The sequence below is a fragment of the Vanacampus margaritifer genome, chromosome 5 (assembly GCF_051991255.1).
Source record: "Vanacampus margaritifer isolate UIUO_Vmar chromosome 5, RoL_Vmar_1.0, whole genome shotgun sequence".
In the NCBI taxonomy this organism is placed as follows: Eukaryota; Metazoa; Chordata; class Actinopteri; order Syngnathiformes; family Syngnathidae; genus Vanacampus; species Vanacampus margaritifer.
The window spans coordinates 18,509,419-18,532,578 of NC_135436.1; the positions used below are offsets into that span (position 1 = coordinate 18,509,419).

At 38.2% G+C, this 23,160-nt stretch overlaps 1 protein-coding gene across 9 annotated transcripts in view; it reads right to left on the reverse strand.

The window, feature by feature from the left end:
• Positions 1–16,797: 16,797 nt before the first annotated feature.
• kirrel3b (kirre like nephrin family adhesion molecule 3b) overlaps positions 16,798–23,160 on the reverse strand; it is a 223,471-nt gene continuing 217,108 nt past the window's right edge. For all 9 annotated transcript variants that reach the window (XM_077566460.1, XM_077566462.1, XM_077566461.1 and 6 more), the window contains one exon: positions 16,798–22,243. In XM_077566460.1, the coding sequence (XP_077422586.1) occupies positions 21,782–22,243 (462 nt within the window). In that variant the 3' untranslated portion in view covers positions 16,798–21,781. The remainder of the gene's footprint in view (positions 22,244–23,160) is intronic.

Here is a 23,160-nt window from a genome sequence, read left to right on the forward strand (position 1 = left end):
GGGCCAGTCCGTCCACCTGCGGAAAATTTTACTTTAAGTTGAGCTGGGATGTTGGAATGAGGCGATGGTGTATTTTTCTAAGTCGGTCCGTTCTCTTGCGGTCGAGAGCAGGCTAGTTTTGAAGCCAATGTGAACAAACATTTATTTTTGTATAGCAGAAAAGAAAAGAAAATAATCAATGTCATAGATTTCCACTATCACCTCTGTTCATCCACAATAAGCTCGATACTTACATATTGCTAATTGATTAAATTTATCAGTAGGTCCTACTGAAGATTAAAAAAAAAAAAGTTTTAATTTTGCCCTATGGAGGAATTTGCCAAAAAATATCTTCACAATAGCCTTTTTATTTGATCATTTATGACTCAAACACCTTTGTTGTCCACAATGGGTACTCCTGCAAGCTTCTGGCCAATAGTTTTCAGACTGGATTCGGGTTCAAATTTCCCGCCTTCTATCTGCATTGTGACGTCATCTGCACATTGTGAGAAGAGAGAGTGCGGTTTCTCCACACACGGCAGTAGCGATTCAAAAGTAAATTTCTTCATTAAGCAGTTTCAAACATTTCAGTACAGTTAATTTACAGGTCTTTTTTTTATTTTTATTTTTTCTGGAGAGCTCAGTATTGTTCATTCAAATCCCAAACCGTTCACCTAAACCGAACACTTCCAGCCAGAGTCGTGAGGCCGTCAGGAGACCCGAGGAAGGATCAAAGAAAAGAAAGGAAAGTGAAATCCAGCACCGACCAGACACCACCCACCAGGCCACCAACCAGAGTCCTTCACCAACCCCAGAAACATCTAAATTCCAACAAATCAGGGAGACCTCAAGAGACCAAAGGAGAGACTGAGGATTTGCAGGTCTTTTAAGCACTACACTATAACATGCAGCTCAGAATGCAATCATGCATTAAAGATGTTGGTGCTAACAAAATAGTTACCAAAGTAGAGAGCGTAAGGTCAGGGTAGGGTTCGTGGTTAGGGTTTGGTTACCGTTAGGGTTAGTGGTTAGCGTATGTTTAAGATCAATATAAAGAAAGGAATCATAGACAATAGGGCTTCTGCAGTCTCCCTGGTACAGTATGTAGCTTCCCTATAGTGGTTGGTGTTATAAAACATTCATGATACAACAAAACAGTAACAAAAATAAATAAATAAATTAGCCTCTTGGTTTTTGTTGCTGTATTTCTTTTTCTGTGAGTCAAGGAGGACGCTGTTGACACTGATGATGTCTGACGGGTAAGGTAGTGAACATTTTCACCTATGGGAACAACAGCAATGTTCTATGTGGTCATGTGTGGGAGGACGATGCCGGCAACAACAAAAACCTTGATCGTCATCTGAGACCAACTCAAACGCTTTTTTTATTTCCTGTTGCGCACGGCATGTGGACCTTTCGGGCAGATAGCGTCAGCTTCCATTTCCACCATACTCTCCGTTTTTTTATCCTAAATGGATTGTGGATACCTCTGGCAGTGTGAGACCTTGGGATGGCCAGGAGTCATTCACTTCTCCTCTCTGCTTGGAATAAGCTGATGCGATTTGTTTTGGACAACATGCTCGCTCGCTTACAGTATTGGTTGTTGAATTTGAAATATAACCGTGATTTGCCTTCGGGCTCAGCATGTGTGCTTACTTAGTGATGGTAATGAAACACTGGTCTTGATATCGCTCTGACCGCATGTCGGTGTGCAAATAAAGGCAGGATCTTGGCCCGGATGGAAATCCAATCAATAATACTGCAAGTGATCTCAATCCAAAACAAACATATGGCACTCGTATTGTATTGTTTTTAATGGTTGTTTACAAGCTGCAACATTAGAAATATCGCAGAAGCATATTTGAACCTGTTCTGTTCCCACGCAGGGTCATGAAGTTGTCCCCCACAGGCTTTTTTTTTTTTTTCCCCCACACATTTTTCTTTACTCTTGGTTGTGGTGCTGAAGCTGTTTGAGGTACAAATGTTTTTCGCAACATTGATTTATGTATAATGCTGCTGTATGTCAGCAGTTCACCCATGAACACGTTTTACTCATAAGCAACTATTGTACAGATAAAACACGTCAGCAACAACGCATAATAATATGCATTGTTTGTGAAGCACGCTTCCAAATTATGCATTATGCATTCCAAACAAGACAAAAACTGTTTTGTTTTGTTTTTTGTGATTTACCTATGCTATAAGAAAAAAGTACAAGTATTGTCTATGGAGGTAAGTATGGTGTAAAACTAACTTGTAAAAAAATTTTGTACCTGTAGAAAAAAGTCTAAATTTTATCTGTAAAAGTCGTGATTTGTACCTGTAAAAAAAATGTGTACCTGTAAAAAAAAAATGTGTATGTGTAAAAAAAAATTGTATCTCTAAAAAAAATTTGTATCTGTAAAAACAAATTTGTACCTGTAAAAGTCATGATTTGTACCTGTACAAAAAAAAATGTGTACCTCTACAAAAACTGTAAATTTGTATCTGTAAACGTTGTGATTTGTATATGTAGAAATGACAACTTGTAGAAGTCGCCACTAGGAGTCACAAGTGTTTTTTCTGCTGCTGTCCAGTGACGTGAGTTTTGCACCAAATCTCTCGCTACAAATGGAGCAAAACTGATCCATACTTGTAGAGCACCGTGATTTGTACTCGTAGAAGAAGAGGGCGGGCTCTGGAGGATTTGGGCGGGCTAAAGCTCAACCTCATTGGTTGAGCGAACGAGTTTTGCACCATATTTACCTCCATAATTGTCATGTTAGTTTGTTTGACTGTTCGTAAGATTACAAAAAAATGCACACTGCAAATTTTAATGAGGAATCCCTTTTTGGATCAAAATGCAAAGTTTTTTTATGATGATATGATATATGATTTTTTATGATTTCCTGTTTACATTTGATGTTATTTACAAGATAGCATGTTTTTTTTTTTATTTAATTTTATGAGAATTGTTTTTCTAATGAACTCACGTCCACTGGCATTCAAATCCAATCACAAATGAGGACTCCACCTTTACATATTCACAAACTCACATTCGTAACAGTGCACATAAGAGGTGCGCCAGTGCGCATGAGCACTGCAAATTGAATATTCAGGTTCGTCATTGCGTTTTTTTGCGCACTGATGGTCAGCAGCATCAGTTCAAAGTCAAGTCAGAGCCAACTTCATACCTAAAGCCAAATAATGCATTGCAGTACAGTATCGCTTGTATTTTAAAGTTGACATGTTGAATACAAGCTTATTAATTGTGTCAAATATTAATTTAATGCATTTTTATAAAAACAGTTAATTGTATTGTTTTTAATAAACTATTATTGTATAGTATCAGTTGGCCAGATTTTCTGTAACTCATAAAGTTCATCCATGAGTTCGATGGGTCTGGGAAAAAATGAGCACCTAACACAACCTCTGGTGCTCATTTGATAACCATGTGAAAAAGGTTATGTGCACCCCTATTTTTTTTGTTGTTGTTGTTATGACTTGACCCATGACTTTCTTAACCAAATTTACTGGAGACTCGACACAGAAACTCATATTCCCACCTCTGCCCATCATGCATGTTTCTGTAATGCGAGGGGAAGACAGACAAGCACAGAGAGCTTGTGCAAATGCCACACTAAAAACACAAACAGGGATTCAAGCCCAAAAAAGCAATGAGGCAAATGTGCTAAACAGTAGATCACAATGCTGTCTACAATACAGAATGCACATACATATTGTAAAATAAATTCCAAAGTTACAATATGACTTCATTGCAAGCCTTGACAATAACCCTTATTTGCATTTTGTCAAATAATGCAGACCTCAAAGGAGTAAAAATGCTTTTGAAAAATACATTTTTATCTCAGATACATAATGGGTTCAGTTTACACACTTAACACAATTCAAACAATATTAGATTTTCTTTCTCTGAGGTGTACTTATCAAGCCATCAATGCCATTTTATTCCAATTTTTTATTTATTTAAATGTGAACATTCACTCTCACAGTCAAAATCATAAAAAAAATGAATCCCCTTTTTGGAATTTACAGCTGTCACACTATTAAAAGCCTAAAAAGGAACACCACGGCATCAATATTGCAATGATTTGTGCGAGAAATGGCACAATTAATGTCATCATGCTTAACAAACTCAGTCAACAACCTTCAATATGTCTTCCAGTGAACAATTAGCATCACAGTTGGAGGTGTTCAATCACCTCTTTCTGCACTCTGATTACACCTTTGTTATTTCACCTCCAGATACCAGAGGAACATCATCGTGCAAATAAAATGAAATTTAGCATTCTGAAGCGTTATCATTTACATCAGAATGTTCTTGATTATTTCTTATGACAAATGATAGGATATAACAGCCCATCCGGTACAGTGTGATGAAATGCAATGCAAAGTAATCAGCATGACATCATAAGCAGTCATGAGGTTTGCAGACGTGTCTGCTTTCAAAAAAAAAAAAAAAGCCCTGCCATGCAGGTTAATATGTTTTAGCATGTGAGCACAGGGGGGCAGTATGGAATCATATTGCCTGAGTTGCAGCTTCACCAAAAATGCCCCATTTAGGCTTTCAAGGCAAAATAATGTGCATCCATTTTATTTGATATCTGATATTTATTGCAGTAATTTCCAGTCTGCCGTTTCCACTTGATATCTGATATGACTTGAAACTTATTGATGCTCTTTTACCATCCATCATTTCATATTACTCACCCTCAAAGGACTGCCTGCTGCTTTTTTTTTTTGTTCAAAAATAAGTCACTTGAGTCCATAAGAAGCTCTACATGCTGTTTGTGAGCTTGTTTGGTTCACATGTGACCGATGGAGAGCTTTTTAGAGGGAATGTTCAGCTCATTAGAGACGTGACTCATTGTTTTCTGTCCTTTCCAACACTCCTGTGTTGAGCATAGGCTTGGTCAAAAGCCCAAGGCTTAACCCCGCCCCCCTCCATCTTCCACGCTTGTGTGAATAATTCAATACCATCCCCACCCCACATAGAACAATTAAGGCATTATTGCACCCTCTGTTGGATCTCTTGCTCTGGGCTGAAGATGTACAAGTGGCGGGGGGTGCAATGCACGATTCTCATCTTCATCCCAGCCTACTGTGAAGCATTGGCCAGTTTGACCCATTTTACACTGTGGCCCACTTCTGCGTAAATGACGCACACACACATACTTGCTGTCATGGCCGGCCAGCAGGCAGAAACATGGCACCCTGAGTCACGTCGATGCCAGCAGCTGTGCAATGCAGGACGCACATGCAGCCGAGCGGCGGTTGGGCGCAGGATGAGCATCGTTAGGGTCTGACAGGTGGTGTGTAGGCAACACTTTGACATCTCCTTTCAAACTAACAGTATATATATTCCACACAATGCATCTGCCTATTACTTGTCATCAGGCTGTGAGAAGGCCAACTGCACTTTTATCTTTTCTGTCACCCGCCCACCTCTTTATCTGTGAAAGCACTGCTGACCATCAGCTACTTTCTACACTCCCTGCAAAAGGTGTTGGAACAGTGAGACGAGGGATCATCATTCCAGCTTTAACCCTGGAGAACCCAAGAACCCTTTTCTTCTTTGGAAAATTATGAATTATACATTAAATGACTGCTATATGTTCACTGAACACCAAAATATATGTTTTTTCAATTTTAACCCTTTTTTTTTTAACTGGCTCAGAGTTGCTAATTTATCCAAATATATATATAAAACATACTCCTAGGCATACTGCAACATGATATGAAATAAATTAACCAAAAAAAACACAATTTTACCATCTGATGGTTTGCTGAGAAGATGGTTTTGTTTGGATTGATTTCCAGCTCAACAAAACAGCATGTTGCCAGCCATCTTGTCACCACCACTCTGGCTCATGTAAATGCAATATTCATCCACTAGATGGCCCCATGCAGGGGTCAGAAGTGGCACTCTGGACTTTTCAAGTTAAATTTGTTAAAAAAAAAAAAGGTCTTAGCAAAATTTATAGGGGCCAAATTTGACCCCGTGGGTTCTCCAGGGTTAATATGTCCGAAAGGACACAAATTAAAAAAAAAAAATCACTTGCAAAACAAGACATTGATTATTCAAATATCAATTAGTGTTGAATGTCTATGCCCAGTTTAGTATTTGGGTTTTGCTTGTTGATTCTATATTTATACATGTTTGGGGTGTAATTGTTGAAAACCGAGCAACAGTGAAGTTGGAGAGTTTGCCTGGGAAATCCCAAACAAGAAAAAACACTGGTGTACAACTGCAAGTGACAGTTGGTCAGGTAAAAAACAGTCTACAGTCAGTCTACAGACTTCAGCCCTATAGAGCAAAGACTAAAAGGGTACTTCACTGAAATCCAACAAAAAGGCTGCGGTAAAAGCCTAGAAAATCGTCATTAAAAAAATGCTATCAACGGGTTACAGTCAAGGTTCAAATAAGATTAATCTAAAAAAAAAGGTGTCATTAGAAATCATACTACTGTCTATTAAGTTGGTAATTAGATGCAGGTGGAAATACCTGAAAACACTATAGCTAAAATGTTGCTATTCAACTTTTGATGCAAAACCTTATGTTTTTAATCTATAGCATATAATAAAGGAGTTGGATTCACTGTTCTAATCCTTTTATATTACAGATTTAGTAAATATTTTGTTAACCCCTATGGGGCAGTTAAGAAAGAGGGGAGACTTGGGCACACAAAATAATGTCTGTTAGGAGAGTTAATCTATCCATATACTGTATAAGTCAGCAAACAGCCAAACATTGAAAAGCTCATTAGTCTTAATTAGAACTAAAATTATCAGACTTGTTGAAATAAATAAAGTATTTTTTTAATTACAACTGTGATGTTGTTTAAAGCAGTGATTCCCAACCACTGGTGAACCGTGAAAGCTAATAATGGAATCAGCAGGTTGATTTTAGAGCATTATGTATTTGGCCTTCCATACTCTGGAGCACCCTCATCAGAAATGAAACTGGAATTAAGATTTATTTCTAAACTCTTACGTTGGCTTAAACCACAAATGAACATTTGGATTTTGCCGCTTCTCCTTTGTTTGTATTTGGCCGTGAGATTTTTCTAATATATGGGGGACTTTTTATGCCTAGCGTTATTATTATTATTATTATTATTATTATTAACTTAGATAGCTATTATCGCTAACTCTTGGTTTCTTTTGCTCAAGCAATGCCAAATGGTCAAATTGTGTGTGTTTGTGTTTTAAATACACTTAAGACACAACCTCCAGTGCTTTTGTCACCCTATTTGTCAGATTTTTTGGAACCTTTTATTTTATAATTGGAATTTATCCTCTGGAGCATATTGCGCTTCAGTTTGTTATGAAGTGTGCATCGACTATGCAATATGCAAATGCTTCTGGGTTAGAAGTTTGTTATCTCAACATTAATATCACTAAAACAGCTGCTGCTGCCTTTATGTCATGACATCAGGGAAGAAGATGTTTTTGTTTATTAAAGGCAATGTTTCTAAAACTTGCTCTGCTTGTCATCCACAATATTATTAATCACGATTTAAAAGACATAAACTGGATGAATGGGACTTACTCTGTATCCTCAATCATCTTGTATTATAAATATGATGACATTTCTTTCAACACTATCAAAGATGTCCAGTATTTTGTAGCAAATAAAGTGGGGAACATTATGCTTGTGCTGCATATGTCACATATGGAAGCTGATCCATTTGTTCCATTTGTGTTAAATGTGCTCCTCCAAATGAAAGGCAATTGAGTAGCTCCTCGCATTAAAAACACCCAGCGAAAAACCAAACTTCAATAAGGAGAAATGATTGCTTTCGGCACTCTCGATAGCTTAGCCTGTTTTCTTGTCCCCCCCTTAACAATTTGTATACTTCAAGCCATCTGCATTTGCAAAATGTCACCGTGCCAACAATTAAATTACCAGCAGGTCCCTGCGAAGAAGATGGCATCTATCACATCATTACTGGCATAAGATTAAGTGGTTGACATTTCTCCTCAGTAAATTGGAACAAACAGAACCAGTACAGACAATTGCCTGTCAACAAGTCGCATCAAACCTCAAAAACATGACGGAAATATGCATGCTTGCGTGTACATTTTTTAATGCTAGCTTTCCTTGTGCTACATTGTGAACTACATTACTGTAATTTTGCATAAGCAAAATTACATTAAAATGTATAACACAGACACCTTATTATAGTTAGCGCTACATACTTTAGATATTAGATATAGGTAAGTACTGATACCAGGCCTTATTTCAATGTGTCAGTACTCCCGAACTTTTATGGCCGTTTTACGATCAGGAACTAGAAATAAGAAATACAAAGAATAGAAAATTGCCATTCATTTAATGCAAAATGGCTGCATTCAGCAAATCATGGTTCGTTTTTGCTTGGGGCCCCAACAGACTGTTGAATCGCATCTAAGTCACTGACATACACGATGGACGAATATATATTTGTAATTAATACATTTTGCTTTTTGGATGACTTAGGTACACATTTGTTAGTTTCCTACAGCACCTCTTATAATGTCTCAAAGCACAACCAAGGTGCCACAGCACCCTGGTTGGTAACCATTGCTCAACATTAAATTACTATAATTCATAAAGTGGTTATGGTTAAAATCTAAGATTTAATATATATATTTTTTTATTAATTTGTTATGGAGAAATGCGTTCAGTAGTTATTATTATTAGCAAATATCTCAACACAAGAGTCCCACCCGGGTTTAAGGTTGCAGTCAACAGAGTAGGGGGACACAAACGTAAACCTTAACAAAGGGAAAGGTCATGGAATCAATAATTCATTAAAGATGCCTGTTTGGATTGACTCTGCAGTCCCCTTGTAACCAACAAGATATATTTATTTGTCTTGGCCAACTGTGGATCTGAAATAAATAAATGAAAGCAGGAGAGAAAAAAGCCACTATTCAATTTCCATCTCCCTTGCAAGGCTCATACATTTTACTTTGTATTTATCCCAGAGGAGCCATCAAGGTCCAAATCATTAACGCGTTTACCCTCTCGCAACTGTGGAATAAACACCTAGCAAATAACGTGAGGTAAGAGCCTAGAATATTCACAAACTATAGAACTCATTCACTGCCATTGACGGCTATAGACGTCAAAAATTCATTTGAACAATTTCTATTAGTTTAACATTTTTTTTTCTACTTTTGTTAACAAGAGTATGAAAACTTGGGAAAAAAATATTGTACATTTAGAACAGATATAAAATTTGATCGTGAGTTAACTAGAGAAGTCATATGAAAAAACGTTTTTTTTTAAAGAAAAAATTATATAAAAAAAATAAATTATATTTATATATTTTAAGGAAAAGATTATTAAAAATTAGAGGCGTCAGGCGGTTAATTTTTTTAATCGTAAGCAATTGCATGACTTCACTAGTTAACTCACAATTAATCACAAATTTTATCTGTAGCTACTTTCAAAGGCTGACTTTCTAGGTTAGCAGGTTTAAAAAAAAAAATTAGAGCATAGAAAAAAGGCTGAGCTCTGATTCCCACGGCAAAAAATCTGTGCAAAATTTGAGGAATAATAAATATGGATAGCAATATAAAATTGTGGAGAACGTTATTTTTTTATAATATTGATGGTACAGGTAGTATTTAAATAATTTTATAAATCATATACACACTATTAGGGTATATCCATAATAGATTTTTTCTATTTATTTTACCTTTTTTTTTGTCCAGGTAAGTTAATTGAGAACAAATGTAAAAAAAAAAAAAAACTCTTTAAGTTTGTACATCGTCACAGTTTGACCGCTCACTTTTTGTGGTACTTTGAAGACTTTTACCAAAATTACTTGAAATTTTAAACTGCATAACCTTTAGGAAGTTCAGATACGGAGGTCCGACCTTAAATTCCTTCCTTAGGATGATTCTCAACTTTGGATGTTTTTAGTACCCAAAAAAACAACAGATGCTGCTTTCATGGGCTTTATATTGAAACAGATGTCCTTAGTAAACAAGTGACTATGAAGGAGGAGTTTCAAAGGCAATTGCATCAAGCAAGCAGCAGTGGAGTTTTGTCTCACCGTGTCACTCAACATCTTTTTAAACCATATGTCTCAGCCGTGTGGAGCCTCTGTGCAAGTTAGACTGACAACCAATCTGTCAAACTCCTTTTAAAGTAGCAAGGGAATTGGGTTGCAAGGACTTCATCACTGTAGTGAAGATGGTGTTGCTTTGGTGAAAGAGTCGGTCACCTCCCCCCCCTTTTCTTTTTTTAAATCAACAGTTTATCAGTATAATGCGCCTGAAAAAAAGGATTTACTTTAAAAATGTAATCATTACATTTACAAGATACCTGCTAAAAAATATAGTTAGTAACGTAATCCAAACACCATAATATTAAAGTAATGTAACTGGATTACTTTTGGATTACTCCAATATTGAGTATGCTCATGAAGACAAAATAAAAATAAATATCACCACAATATATATTCTATACAATGTGCCCCTGCTATTTGTGGGTGATAGGGACACGGGCAGCCTACAGATAGCAAAAATCCTTGTGTAATTAAAAAAGCATGTAGGCGATTGATTGATGGAGTGATTGACTGATTGGTTGATTGATTGATTGATTGATTAATTGATTAATTGATTGAAGGCTAGCTAGCAAGAAGCTACAGCACGTAGCATGCCGCTGGACTCTCAGCTCAAACTTTCGCTCCGAGTAAATTCCAGTGAATACCGGTTGCTATTTCCTCCTCCTGTCCATGAAGCTTTTTCAAACTGCCCGCATGTGGAGGACACGACTAGTCCAGTGGTGTCCAAACTCGGTCCTCGAGGGCCGGTAGTCCTGCAGGTTTTTGAGGTTTCCCTGCTCCAACGCACCTGTTCCAATCAACAAGGTCGTTATCATGCTTATGCAGAGCTTGCTGATGAGCTTCAGCTGTGTTGGAGGAGAGAAATATCCAAAACCTGCGGGACTACCGGCCCCCGAGGACCGAGTTTGGACACCACTGGACTAGTCAGTTCGTTTGTTCCCACCTTCCCGACATGTAGCAACAGGCCCACTCGTGAGGGCGTGCACACACTCTCTCTCTCTTGCCCTCTTTCACTCTCTCTCTCATCATAGAAATTGTAATCCTTCGAAGTAATCCCCATTTTTAATAAATGTGCCTGTAATCGGATTACAAGTTTTTTCCTGTAACTGTAATGGAATACAGTTATATATATTTTGCAATCTGATTAAGTAACGGCGGTAGATGTGTTCCGTTATTCCCCAAGCCTGTACATTTTGTTCTATTGCTAAAAGAAAAAGACAAATTGGTAGCTAACTAATTAATTACAAAGCATACAGTGTATGTATTATACAGTGCACACGAGTGTCCCGTCTTTCAATGTACCCCCATTTTTGTCTTTATTGTAGACCACGTTCTCTTTCTGCAGCAACCTGGCTGGCAGGCAGGGGAGCAGATTGGCAGACGAGAGTTCAGACACAACTGGAGCGAGTTGGGGATGACCCGGGCTACAGTAGACAACAGGTGAGCAACAAAGCACTTTCCAGTGAGAGTAACGAGAGAGCGAGATTCGACTGACTGAGCAACAAGACAAGACGGTCTGGCGCCGAGGCTCGGTCCAGGGCTGGTGGTGATTGCCGACACCTGGCCTCTGCCTCAGCTGTGCATCCTTCCCCTAACGAGCAGCAACCAGCATGCACACACACACACCTATACAAGAACAAAAAGGCAAAAGGGGAAAACGAGAAAGGCAGGACTCATGGGGAGGCAGAAAGAGTCCTACACAGCTGAAATGCAACAACTGAAACATGTTGCTGTTTACGTGCAATTTTCACTTTCAGGGGAATACAATATTGTTTCACGAGTAGCTAGATATTTTTATTTTTGCTTAAGGTGGCTAGGTCATGCAAAGTGCATCAATACTAATGAATTATTAACCATGGGAGAAATAGATGCAAAATTGAGTATTAGCGTTAGAAGAGAAAGGCATCTCAATTTTGTAGTAGGCCTATTATGCAATAGTGATGCAAGGAATCCCTGATTTTTTTTATTTTTATATATAACTTTGTATCAATTAGTTGTTGTTTTTTTAAATAGTTTTCATATATTAAAAAATATATTTTCAATATTCTTTGTAAATGATTAACATATGCAAACCCCTAGGCAAATGACTTTTCCTGCAAAAGCAGCCAGTCAACCTAGAGTCCAATTAATTTGATATGATTCAAGAGTTTGGTTAAAGCTGCGCCGACCCATAACAAAAACAGCCCAAGGTAAACCATTCTACTATGAGTGGTAAAAGTTCGCACCAGTTGCAGCTCTCGCTAGATAGTGGAGGTTTCTCCATCGACCAACCAGTGCTTGACCTGAAGAGGATCACTTCCCCAGAGCCTTGCACTGAACTACGCTGTTTAAATTGCATATATTTCAGTTGAGTGTATTATTTCATGTCATTTAGTCATTTAGTTGTAAATTCTCTCAATTTTGACAGTAGACATCCAGTATTTTGTTAACATTGTTAACATTTTTAATTCTTTATTTTATATTTTAACCATTTTGAATTTAGTTATAGATGTGTAGATGCACATCTACACAGGTGTAATAATGTCAAACTCAATATAACTCGACCTTAACCTATCTGTTATCTTGTTTTGTCTAAATTCCCTGTTTTGTCCTGTTTGTGAAAATTCAAGTTCAATCTAGCATACTGAGATTCTGTTTTGTCTAAATGTGAAAGATCAACAACCTAGCATACTGTGAGAATGTAATCAGATTTTCGTATTTGATGGGAGGAGAGAGGCGTTTTTCAGTACAAACTCTGATTGTAATAAAAGGGCTGTGTCTCCTGGGGGGAGGGACACACATTCTTGGATGACACTGCTTGGGTGATATGCAATTGTGTGACCAGAGATCTCTGTAATAAATCCACCTTGCAAGGACCCTTTTCCCAAGAATCTCATCTTTGATTTATTTGAACACGCAAAAGATTACAAAACTTAATATAATCCTTCAATTTGTAGTTTAACTCACCCGATTGTGACCTCACTGAAGTAAAGCACTCTGCTGGCTCAGACTTGGAGCTTGTCAAACCTGGAACGCTCCGTTCAGTTCTACATGTCATCCTGGCAACCTTTGCACAATATAATCAGTAATTCATTTAATTGGACCAACTGCACTTCTTCTTCGTTGGTCTCAGCAAGTTCTTCTTTGGGTCGGTGCACGAGGCACCGGAACAGGAAACTGCGATGTTAGTCCCAGTTCCAATCAATTCTTGAGACTTGATGCCCAACTGTAGCAGTCATCTTTATGTTAAATTAAGAGAGAGAAAGAGAGAAAAAAAAATCATATTTGAGGAACCCCCGCAGCCCCATGTTCCCAAATGTTGGCTTGCGTGATGACCCTGCATACTAGATGCATCATGTGGGCCATTAATGATTCATGCTATTCCCTCAAACATTGTATAATTGTTGTAATACTTATGTACATTATAAACTTTTAATTGCACCAACAAGCACCTTTAAAAGGTGTGTGTGCAACAGTAGTAGCACAGCAGGACTATGGATTTTTTTTTCATTCATAAACATCACATTTGATCTCTGATTTGTTGGTGTCTGCATGATGGTCTAAAAGAAGTGCATATAAAAAGTCGACACACCCCTGTTCAAATGGCAGGTTTTTGTGGTATAGGTTAAACATGAATAAAAAAATATATTTTTTTAAAACAAGGCCAAAACTTTTTTCCACCATTAATGTGACCTATATAACCTGTATGTCTTAATTGCATGTGCTGTAAAATGTGACTTCAAAAATTCCAGGAAAAGTCTAAAAGATCAGGTGGACTTCATTTGTTGCTAATTGAAGCCTCTTTAACTCATTCACTACCATTGACATGTTTAATTGCATTTTTTTTTAAAAAACTGGGTTAAATGGGGGAAACATCTGATGATGCTGTGTAAATGTCAAACTTGGAAACAACTTTATTGATGCATAACCAAAAGCAGATGAAATCATTGCCTCATTTTATGTGAAATAAACACAGTTTGAGAGTTCATGGGAGTAATGGCCGTATTTTGTGCAATCTTCATTTTTCTACTGTTGATTATAAAAGAGCAAGAAAAAGCAGGACGAGTATATTCTGTCATTTGGCAGATTCGGTGTATATGTAATTATTGAATATAATATCATGTGTTCAGAGAATTTTTCAATTTTCTAAAATGGCTGGGAGTGAATGATTTAATGATGGCAGGTGTGTGCTGCTGACTTCCATTTTACATGAGTTTGAATGTGATTGGTTAATTTTAAACATAGCCGCATCCCCAATGCTAAGATGTTGTGCATTCTCTTACAACCACATTATCTCAGTTGTTTAGTTTGATTTCCACTTTCAAAGTTTTTTTTTCTTTACAAGTTAACTCTTTCACTGCCACTGACGTTTAAAGATGTCAAGTAAAAACCTACGGTTCACTGCCAATGACGTCAAAAGACGTCATCCAATGATTTTTTATATATTTTTTTGAAACAGGTAGAGGAAACCCTTTCGCATGTCTGGTGAAAGTTTCCAGTCTGTCTGTTGTGCCTAATGACTATTTTTGGCCCCTAGAGGGCAGCGATGACTCTCTTTTGACAAGATCGGGTGGGCGTCAGTAGAGGCGGAGCTAGAGCGTCGAGCAGGAGATGAGAATGGAAGACAAAGGAAAAATGGCGGCCGGTCGCGAGGAGCTCACGCCCGAGACGTTTTTTTCAAAGACCAAAGGCATCGCTGAAAGAGCACATTGTTGACGACGATGATCATCATCGATGATGAAGATGAGGGTGGTGACTCCGTGGTTGAGAAGCATTGACGCGGCAGTAGAAGACGTTAGATGGAGCTAGATGGAGGAGGGAACGGGCAATGGCGAGCGTTTGCAAGCAGCTCTACACTTACAAGACGAAAGGCGTCGACCAACGCTAAAATAGTACATTGATGACGACGATGATCATCATCGATGATGATGAAGGTGAATCCGAGCTTGACGGCGAAATTGGAACCGCTGACGCGGCGGCTATGACGGTGTCGTAACGCGGAGCGCAACCGAGCACGCACAGGCGGACGTTCGATCGGACGACGGAGAGTGCCCCGAGTCCAATGCATATTCATCGGAGGAAGTGTGTACAGTCTGCTACTTGCTTTTTATTCCCCGGAAAAAAAGGCCGTTAAGAAAGTGTAACGTTTGCACGCAAAACGGACCAATGTGAAAGTGAAAGTAAACTGTTGTGCGCGTCCTGGCGTCTCCTTGCACGCAGGAGAGCGTTACAAAAGGAAAAACTGTATTTGAAACATCCACATAATTGTAAGTAGTACCTCAGTTGCACACATTTGTAAATAGTTTGCGAAATTGTTTTGTCAAATTGTTACACTGTTGAATGGAAATAAACGTATTTTGCAATCAAAAAACACTTTTTCATTGTTGGTGAAAGCGTTTTACAGAAGTAAAGCACTATTTAGGTGTTTGTGGCATCATTCATGGACAAAAAGAAGTGTACAATTCACTAGAGTGCATGAAATAACACAAAGTTTCACAAAAAGCTCTTTTTCTCCGTTTTTTGTTTCAAAACAGAGAATTTCGGTGAAAGTAACCATTTTCTATTGTTGATTACTGAAGAACGGAATAAGGTAGAAACAAATTTTTTTTTCTGATGAAAGCTGAGAGTCCAATCTTTCATTTGGTAGTATGTGTGTTTCCATAGTCCAAACACAACATTTTCTGTGGACCTTGAAAGATCAGTCAAAATGCTTAAATCGGCTGGCAGTGGGGACAACCCGTTTCTGAAAACGTCTGGCAGTGAAAGAGTTAAGTTGTACAGGTTATAGCTGAAGAGGGTCTTCTGCCCAGATTTAGTCATAACTGTTTTAATTTCCTTATTTCCTCAGTAGAGCTTTATTCTGCGGATGTATCGTTGTGAGTGTTATCGCAATTTCTGCCAGGTGCCGGCATGTCTGAAAAACCTCTATTCCACAACAATGGGCCATTCATTGTCTGTGATTGAAATCAATGTGTTTGAATGATGTCTTTAAAGTCTTGTCTCATGGCCGGTGAACTCCGGGTGGGCTGTTTGCTGGGGGCTTTGTGGTACCGCCCTTCAAGATAGTATAAGAATGTTGTAAATAACTGTAATCTGGGCACTTGTGAGAGGCTGCAGCCATTGTCTGGAACTCACTTGTTGTGTACATATTCTGTAGAAATAAAAGCTTTGAAGTAACTGTTCAAATTAATATATTGTTTAGTACATCTGTGTGGCCCAGTACCAAGTGGCTTGCAGACCAGACCGGCGGTAGAGGACCAGAAGCCAAAATACTCAATTCCATCAAAGGCAAATTGAATTCATGTTAACTGATTGCCAAGTGCTATACAAAGCCTACCACGACCTATCATTATCTAATAAAAATCAAAATTTTATTCATTTACATTATATAGAAGACATATATTGTAAAAAACATGTTTCTAAATTATGGCTATTTAAATGAAAAATATGTACTGAAATCTGTCGATATGTGTGTTTGATTCAAAAGTGTTGATGCAAGTGCTGTACATAAGACACACTGCTTGGTTTAGCTTGTTCATGTAAATACTTTACATTTGTAAGTATTTCATAATGCTTCCCGCCTGGAGTATTACTGTTAGCCTTCAATGACCCAAATTAATCGGCGTGTCTGGGGGAAAATAAATCCAAAATATGCAGGGAATAAATAAATAAATATATATATATATATATATATATATATATATATATATATATATATATATATATATACTGGCCAGCATGTATGGAGATTTTCACTGAGAAAACAAAAACAAACTCAAACATTGTCTTTATTCTCCAAATATACAGAGCAAAAGCATCATAGAATCATAGACCAGTACAGTTAAAATACAACCTTTTTTTCTCTCTCTCTTTAATTCCATACATACAGGTAGGCCCAGTGACTAAAAACAGCCTCAAAGAATTTACATGTCGACTTTTCATCCTTATCATCCCCTTAGTTGCCTCTTCCAAACCAAGCTCACGTAGTGTTTGCAAATGAAGATGCTTTCTGAACAAGAAATGTTCTCATTTGAATTACAAATATGTTGCAGTTGTTCTGTGACCTAGTGTATATTGTATGCTGCATACCGAACCACGACCATCCCCGCTGGGCCTGTCGAAAACCTTTCAACGATGTTGCCTCCGCTCATTTTCTTCCTTGTACACACAACATCCTGATTATTGTTATTATTTTATTTTTTTTACAAAAGAAAAATGAACTGAGAGCGAAATAGATTGGAAAAGCAATTACACGCTGAAGAACTAGTTCTTATGATGGGCTCTATTATAAACAGGCTGTAAACAAGTAACCAGTGGCCTTGTCTCTCTCTCCGGAAGGCTCCGCATCCACTCGTGTGTAGTATATATAGCACAGGCTCAAGCTCATCTTTGGCATCTCTGAAAAATAAATCACTTTGCTATTGTTTCTCCTATCATGGCAGGGCAGCAACCCCCTTTGTAATTGCTGTGGGTCTTTGTGTTTATTCATCTGTTGTACTCTCGCCTCTGCACTCTGCGTGATGTCAGACAAACAGGAAGCAGCAGCCGGCGAGGCGTCTACAGGTGAACAGGGGGCGCTTTGGGCTTTGACTCTTTCGGCGTTACATTCAAGGCCGCTGGATCTGCGGCCATGGGACGGTGAAATTGGGACGGCTGGCCTATCAAATATTTATCACTTTGCTGTGCACTCAGCCTGTTCTCTCAAACAAGAAAATGAATTGTTTTAGGGGGGGATGAATTGAATTGCAGAAGCTTCGCTGACAAAGAAAACTGGAGCTTTTGGACGATATGAGTTGTTTTTACATCTATGGGAGTATTCTGATAACATGAAGGCATACTGCAACCGTGCAGTAATATTAAGATTGCCATGACGCAGCACTGCAGCTTCATTCAGACTAAGCAATGCAGTGCAAGATCTTCTGGGAAAGAATGCCTGAAGGATACTCAGGCAAGACTGGCACATTTTAGGCCAGTTTTTAAGTCTCCCTCCCTATGAAAAAGCAAGCAAAGAAATAAAACACAGCCAGCCAGGATGAAGTATTTCCAAATCCTTGCTTTCAGCAATTGTGTAGAAGTTTTCATTTGTTCTATATTTATTTTGAATCACAATATGATGGCTATTTATTTGCAAGCATTAGCAAAATTAGCATTTTTGTCAGTGTTCATTAAATGTTGCAAATAGTTGCAAAGATGTTTGCAAACAGTTGCAAACAATGGTTGTAAACAGTCGCAAATAAATTTTAAACATGTTCATGCTCAGTGCGATGCTATCCTTCTAAGAAAAAATGAAATAAATACATATGGTAAAATAAAACAACATCAATTGTGCTGGCCCAAAAAAAACAAGAGAAAAAAAAAGTAAAGTTACCAAAGTAAAGTCTTAATGTTACAATTTGCTGGTACCGGTACTTGTCACCTATTACATTATATTTTTTTGTAAGGGAATAAAGTCATAAAATAATTTTAAGAAATATGAATGTTGAGCTGCCATATATTAATCAGCCATTATTGTAAAAAATAAAAACACCTTTTATCCAAGGTTGAACAAACTCAACAAATGAACTTCTCAGAACTTGTGGAGTTGAAAATGTGTTCAAATGTTCTGTCTTGCAACATGACAATTAAATGTTACAACTCTTTTTACCACGTCATTCTTTTTTGTGTGTGTGGCACAAGTACTTAAGTACTACGTATATAGCTCCTGAATCTGTACTGAAGGGAAAAAAATATATACCTGCACATAGCAGGGAGAACGCTGATAAATAAGCAGTAGGCACCAGTAGAGACATTGCCTCATTAATTTATTCAATCTTCCAATTTATGCTTTACTATGTGGCAAGATATGCTGATTGACTGAGGTATAGATTCTATAATTCTCAGAAAAGTTGGTCATCACGCGAAGAAATAAAACTGCGGTAGGCTCTTTCTCCGAGGGGCTCAAATTATCATAATAACCTTGTACTTCATCTCACTTCAAAGCAGTCGCAGCAAAGCTCGCACGTTCTCATTTCTATCACCAGCCTCTCGTGTGTTTTGCTGCACATGTCTTCCCTGTATAGAGTGTGTGTGTGTGTGTGTGTGTGGGGGGGGGGGGGATATGGGAGTTAAAGGTCATCTTTCATGTAAATTTGTGAGAGAGAAAAGCAGAGCAGAAGGAATTCATGTAAGTGAAATGATTGTCTGTACAGTCTGTATCATGGATTTGATGAGCCTTAATGTAATTCAGTGTAAAGACTGAAAATGAAAGAAAAACGGGAGGGGAAGTGGGGGGGGGGGGGGCTATATACAGGGAAAGACAGTGTTTCAGAAATTTATATACAGTCTGCTCAGCGCCAAACTGAATTAATTTATCAGTGTTGAAATTGAGCCGTTGACCAATCCATTTATAAATTTACATTCCACGCCACAAGGACAGTGTGGAAGACTATTCACGTACCAGTTTGAAAGTGCTGTTGAAGACAGTTTAATTTCGCCGGAAATGCCAGACTGGCGGTTTATTGGAATACTTGGAAGAAACCTTTCTCAAGATCACCTGTATACTGCATTAATTGTCGTCGTTTACAAAAGTGCACAAGCCGATTACTCTTAAGATCTGCACTTTAATTATGTTTACAAAGCCCAATGCATGGCCAAATAGGTGCCACTTTGATTTAATCACATTGAAATGAAGTTTGATGTTTACACAAAATCAAGATATAATGTCCAAAATGATCATGAGCGACAGCATTAATCACACCACTTGTTTTTATCTATGTGTTTTCTCTGGTATTTGTACTGCAGAACACCCTAAACTCCACTTCAGTATTATACAACAGAAAGCATGACAACAAAACTTGACAGGTTCACTTTGGAACCTTGCTTGATGATTGCTTTTGTAGATGCAATTTATGTTTATTCTCTGTCTCTACTCTCCACTAAATGAATTCAAATTTAGCATATACAGTGCATAAACAAATAAAAACAGAAGCACTCAAGCATAAGGCAAGGACTCTGCTAAGGCTTTAGCACTTGTCATCTACAAAATCAGTGGCTTAACTGAAACAACTGCAGTATGGGAATGTTGCTGCCGTGTATCCAGAGGAAAGTCAAGATTGATTAATCTTTTGTTGGTTACGGTGTTGAGGGGGAAATCATCAGGTGAGCATGTTTAATTTGCCCAATCTGAATGAAACCTGGCTTGACAGCTTTTGATACAAAAAACACAGGATTCGTTTTTCCTTTGAAAGAAATATATACGTATATTGTGCATTCTAGTTTGAGTACTGAGCTCAATAATATGACTTGAAATTTATTGTGGTTTGCATTATTTCAATTGAAAGGGAATGTATTCTTAATACGTGTCACCTTGTTGCAATTTTAAAACCATTTTCAATATATTTTTAGGGTGACGACTGGGGATGGGCAAGTACTGATACCAGTAATCGACATTGGGCCGATACCTGATCTTATTTCAAGGTATGTGTACCCGCAGTCGCAACCGGCTACCGATACATTTTATGTAAACAAAGTGGTCAGTACTAGGTATCAGTATTGGCATGATTCAAGAGTTGAGTACTCGTACTGGGATCGGTTTTGAAAAAGAAAGTGGTATTGAAAATCCCAAGTGACTCCAATTCAATGAAATAAAAACAAAAATCAAAGTCAAAATCAGAGCCAGGTAGTGGTTAGTGGAGATAAAAAAAAAAGTCAAAACAAAAGACTTTTAAATTTGACTTCTCTGTTAGGCAGTAACATTTTAGCGACCAGATCCTGTTCCATCAGTAACACTCACCACGCACAGCAATAAAACCACAAAAAATGAGAATCGTCATGACAAAATGTTTACATTTCATTCAATGTGTATGGCTGATGACTTCTGGTCCAACACAGGTTAATTTACAGACTGCATTTGGTTCCAACCCTAACCCCATAGAGGATGCTGATATAGAATAAGCCTGTCTTGCTGCCAACAAAGTTCAAACAGGCCTCAAGGCAAAGTAGATATACGTTTTTGGGACAATGTGAAGCACTGTTGTCTTTATAAGATTCAGAAAATAATTTACAGTCATTATACAATATGTACACTGATATTCTTTAATCACAGCGGCAATGTAAAACTCAAGACTTGGGATTGAAAATGTCTCAGCCCTTCTTTATCCTCTTCTGCCTCTGTGGCCCAAATACAGCTCTTCCTCCAAATATGTCTGTGGGCATGTGGAGAAAGGCAAGTTTGACTTCACCGCTGTCGGAGAGAAGTTGCAACAAGCCGAGCTCAGAGCCACAGGAGGTAGGGGGGTCATGACCTCGTGCACATTCAGTCATTGTGCTTGAAAATACAGTACATGAATGAGCAATGGGAACGGAGCTGACAAATGAAGGTTTTCTCTCCAACACTGATAAGAATGATCCTTTTTTTTTTTTTTTTAGAATGACAATCTTTAAAAAATGTATTTGCAAAGGGAGCCGATTATCAAACAAAGCCTCGTAGTATCACTTTTCATTAATCAGCGGAACAATTCCATGTGGTATATCAGTTCAAACTCCATATTTGGGCTGTTTCTGTGTTGGCAAACTGCTGCTGTGGCACTACTCAAGATTATGAGTTCAAAAAAAAAAAAAAAGTGTGATTAAGCAACACGGCAGTATAAGGCTTCTTGACCCACATTTGAAGTCTTAACGTGATCAAGCCAGCCGCCTCCCGCACCTCCAGAAGAACACATAGTTTCACACGAAGGCTGGTTCACACCCTGTTTAAAACGCCATCCCTCACATCCTGCCTGTCAGACATGGGTCTGCATGCGCTTCTGCAGGGGCCGGGTTAGGTCTGAGTTCTGCGATGACGACTGGGAGTAGTGGGATGACGAGGAAGCCGACGCCTTGCTGTCTTTGTCGAACTGCACGTAGCCGTCCGGCTTGCTGTAGCTGCTGACGCTGCTGTCGCACTGCGTGTCGATAAACGAACTGGAATCGCTCAATGAGCCGCGTTGGAATTCCCGCTCGCAGAGCTCAATGGAGCTGCTGCCCATGCCCAACACAAAGCGTTGGCTGTAGTCATACAGACGATTGGAACCCGCTCCCAGAGTGGAGTAGATGTTGGTGAAGGACATGCCTGTTGGTACTCGCTGCTTGCCCAGCGTGCTTGTGTTTGTTGGATTCCTCCCGTCGGTGGACTGGTTCCCTGACATGGTCGGTGTCGGGTGCTCCTTGAAGGTATTGACGCTGTAGTAGCCATTTGTGGGGTCCTATTTGGAAAGAGAATCATGATATCAATGTTTCTTCTCGAGGGTAACAGTCAAAGCAAATTAAACGGGGAACTTAAAATAAAATCAGGATTGGAAATTCAGGTCCAGAAACTAAAAAGAAGTTTAGAAAAAAGAAGAAAAAAAAAAAAAAAGAAAAAAAAAAAGAAGTTCTTATTGGGGTAAAAACCCCAATATTCAGGGATGTGATTTGACCAAAGTGAAATTATCTGAAAATTTAGCCGGGGGTCTGGGGGCCGCTGGCACCCAGCTAGGTCCAGGTTTTTAAGTACTTTCAATGCACTCAACATGACAAAGAAATAGACAAAACAACAGCATAAATTTTCAATGTATATTGAACTATCCCATATAAAATGGCAGTTTTAGTCAACTCAAAATCAGTCACATTCAAAAACATTGGACTGCCTTTGCTTTTAAAAACGATCACTGAGAATATCATCATATCTAACTAATGTGATTACTAAATTAACACATAAATAATGTTGAGGAGTTCAAATTTCATTAACAAATAATTGTATCATGACCAAATGAAAAGTAACTCATATTAGAGCATACCACAAATGTCTTTGTTATAGCAGAAGATGTTATCTGTCGGAGTCATGTGCATACACAATGAACTACTAAAAAAAAAAAAAAAAAAAATCGGAATTTTTTTTTTTTGGGGGGGAGATAAAAAAAAGCGGAATTCCGCGAATTAGCGGAAAAATCACATCCCTGAATATTGTGTTTTTGTATTGACAAATAAATTGGCTTGGCCATGTCATGTTATGTATGTCACATGTCATTGCCATGTGCTCCTATTGGTTCAGCGGCAAAGAAGAGAAGTTGAAAAATACTTGCTGGTATGACTGATTTATGGGACTAATAACCACCGCAGGGGCCAAAACATTCCTAATTAA